General features: G+C 49.6%; 1 protein-coding gene across 1 annotated transcript in view; it reads left to right on the forward strand.

Moving 5' to 3' along the window:
* Nucleotides 1-1141: 1141 nt before the first annotated feature.
* The window catches only part of LOC145418627 (uncharacterized), a 49341-nt gene continuing 47967 nt past the window's right edge, over nucleotides 1142-2515 (forward strand). Inside the window, exon 1 of the mRNA XM_080286992.1 lies at nucleotides 1142-1212. Coding sequence (XP_080143118.1) covers nucleotides 1142-1212 — 71 coding nt within the window. The remainder of the gene's footprint in view (nucleotides 1213-2515) is intronic.

Consider the following 2515-nt stretch of genomic DNA (forward strand, 5'->3'; position numbering starts at 1 on the left):
CGTGTCACCCCGGGGTCTTCTCTTTCCTGGGGTCGTCTTGCCCACGGGGTCTTCTGTTTGCTGGGGTCGTCTCTTTCCTGGGGTCGTCTCTTTCCCGGGGTCGTCTCTTTCCCGGGGTCTTCCCTTCCCCAGGATCGTCTTGCCCACGGGATCTTCTCTTCCCCGGGGTCGTCTTGCCCCCGGAATCTTCTCTTCCCCCAGGGTCGTCTTGCCCCCGGGGTCTCCTCTTCCGGGGTCGTCTTGCCCCCGGGATCTTCTCTTCCCCGGGGTCGTCTTGCCCCCGAGTTTCTTCTCTTCCCCGGGGTCGTCTTGCCCCCGAGTTTCTTCTCTTCCCCGGGGTCGTCTTGCCCCCGAGTTTCTTCTCTTCCCCGGGGTCGTCTTGCACCCGTGGTCTTCTCTATCCCGGGGTCGTCTTGCCCCGGGGTCTTCTCTTTCCTGGGGTCGTCTTGCCTCCAGGTTCTTCTTGCCCTCGGGATCTTCTGTTTCCCGATCCTAAAGTTCCGATCAAAGACACTCCGGCCAAAGCCGTAGACGTCCTGATCATAGACGTCCTGATCACAGACGTCCTGATCATAAACGTCCTGATTACAGACGTCCTGATCACACATGTCCTCATCATACGTCCTGATCACAGAAGCCCTGATCACAGACGTCCTGATCACAGACGTCCTGATAACAGACGTCCTGATCACAGACGTCCTGATCGTCCAGATCACAGACGCCCTGCTCACAGACATCGGGATCACAGACGCCCTGATCACAGACGCCGTGATTACAGACGTGCTGATCACAGACGTGCTGATCACAGACGTCCTCATCACAGACGTCCTCATCTTCCCGGGCCACTGGCGCTACTCTCACTCCCCCTCCAGTACCAGTTGGAGTTGTGGGGGAGCCTGAAGGTGGCGCTGAAGGCGTTGGTGGCGAGGGTGATGGCGTTGAGGGGGGCGTCCAGGGTCGCCTCGGTGTAGTTAGCTGCGTTCATGGGATGGGTCGGAGGCATGCTGACCTAACTAAGTCTTGGGGTTCGCATCGCGACTTTTTTGTCGCTAACTTTTATCGTAAACTTTTCAACGTGTGAGCATCTAAGACTCGTAAGATACGTTCGGCAGGTGTGAGGAATCCTTGGCGTGAATTTAAGATGCAGGCCAACTCAAAGGGCTGCCTCAGGCGCTGCTTTGCTGCCTCTCTTATATACAAGTCTACCATCAGGTTAGTAACAAAAATTATATTGTTTCTCCACACTGAGTGATGAACTGTAATAAGAGATTAACACTACAATATGATGCTAGTCACGAAGAAGTGCTGTGGAAAGCGTATTCTTTTCACCTTAACGTGGTCAAGATTCTCACCCTTTTCCAACCTATTTCCCGTAGCTTAATGGCCGAATAAAACCGTTCCTGAGCTCTACATCCGCCTCGTAACACTTCTTCGTGACTAGCACCATGCTCTAGTGTAATTCGCTTGTTGCAGCTAAGAATTCAACATGGACAGAGGGCAATTTTAGTCCTTAAATGGAGTATAATCAGGGGCTAAAACTGCCATGAGATTAATAATAGAATATAGTGTTAGTCACGAAGAAGTGCTATGGAAAGGATGCTGGGCCGCAGTACTGTCTCATTCTGCCACTGGGTTACGGGAAATTGGCTGCAAAAGGACGAAAATCTCCGCCAATTTAAAGTGAATGAACTACAGTCAAATCTACCCGCCAATCTGACTACATTCGGGCCACTATTCTCGTCGGTTTAAGTGTGTGTGTGTGTGTGTGTGTGTGTGTGTGTGTGTGTGTGTGTGTGTGTGTGTGTGTGTGTGTGTGTGTGTGCTTGCGTGCGTGTGCGTGTGCGCGCGCGCTGATAAGCAAAAATACAAGAACATAAAGAGTTCACTTTTCCTTCTCGCCCCCCTCACTCCTCCTCTACATTCACTCCCTCTCCCCTTCCTTTACTACCCTCCTCTCCTTCCCTTTATTTCATTCCTTCTTTGTTAATCAGGCTTCACTGTGGGATACTACCTCTTGTAACAATTACCTGTGTCATTTAACGATTATTATACTGATTATTAGATATCGGTAGGAAAACGGAATACGGTTTTCTGGATTATTATTCACATACTCTCCAATGTAAGGTAATTAAATGCGATATAATTATTATAGTAAAAAGTACATGTCTCACAGAACAGAAAACAAAGATATTAAATCTCTGGTCTTTTCAGCACGATAACATTTTGCGATCTCCAGGCGGTTTCTGTATGTATCCTGATATATCTACAGTAGAGAGAGAGAGAGAGAGAGAGAGAGAGAGAGAGAGAGAGAGAGAGAGAGAGAGAGAGAGAGAGAGAGTAACGTAATGGTAACCGTAACGGTAAGTATGTAGTCCACTGAGGGACCCGGCCTTTGGGAGAGTGACCGCCGGAATTAATTTTCCCCCAAGCTGGCGAAGTACGAATGGGATGAGGATGTCACTTGTGACAGTGACGTATATAAAAGAGGATGTGTTGCAATGGGTATGTTTGTGTT

The sequence above is a fragment of the Coenobita brevimanus genome, chromosome 115 (genome assembly GCF_032717465.1).
Source record: "Coenobita brevimanus isolate Jiangsu-jjx chromosome 115, ASM3271746v2, whole genome shotgun sequence".
Lineage (NCBI taxonomy): Eukaryota > Metazoa > Arthropoda > Malacostraca > Decapoda > Coenobitidae > Coenobita > Coenobita brevimanus.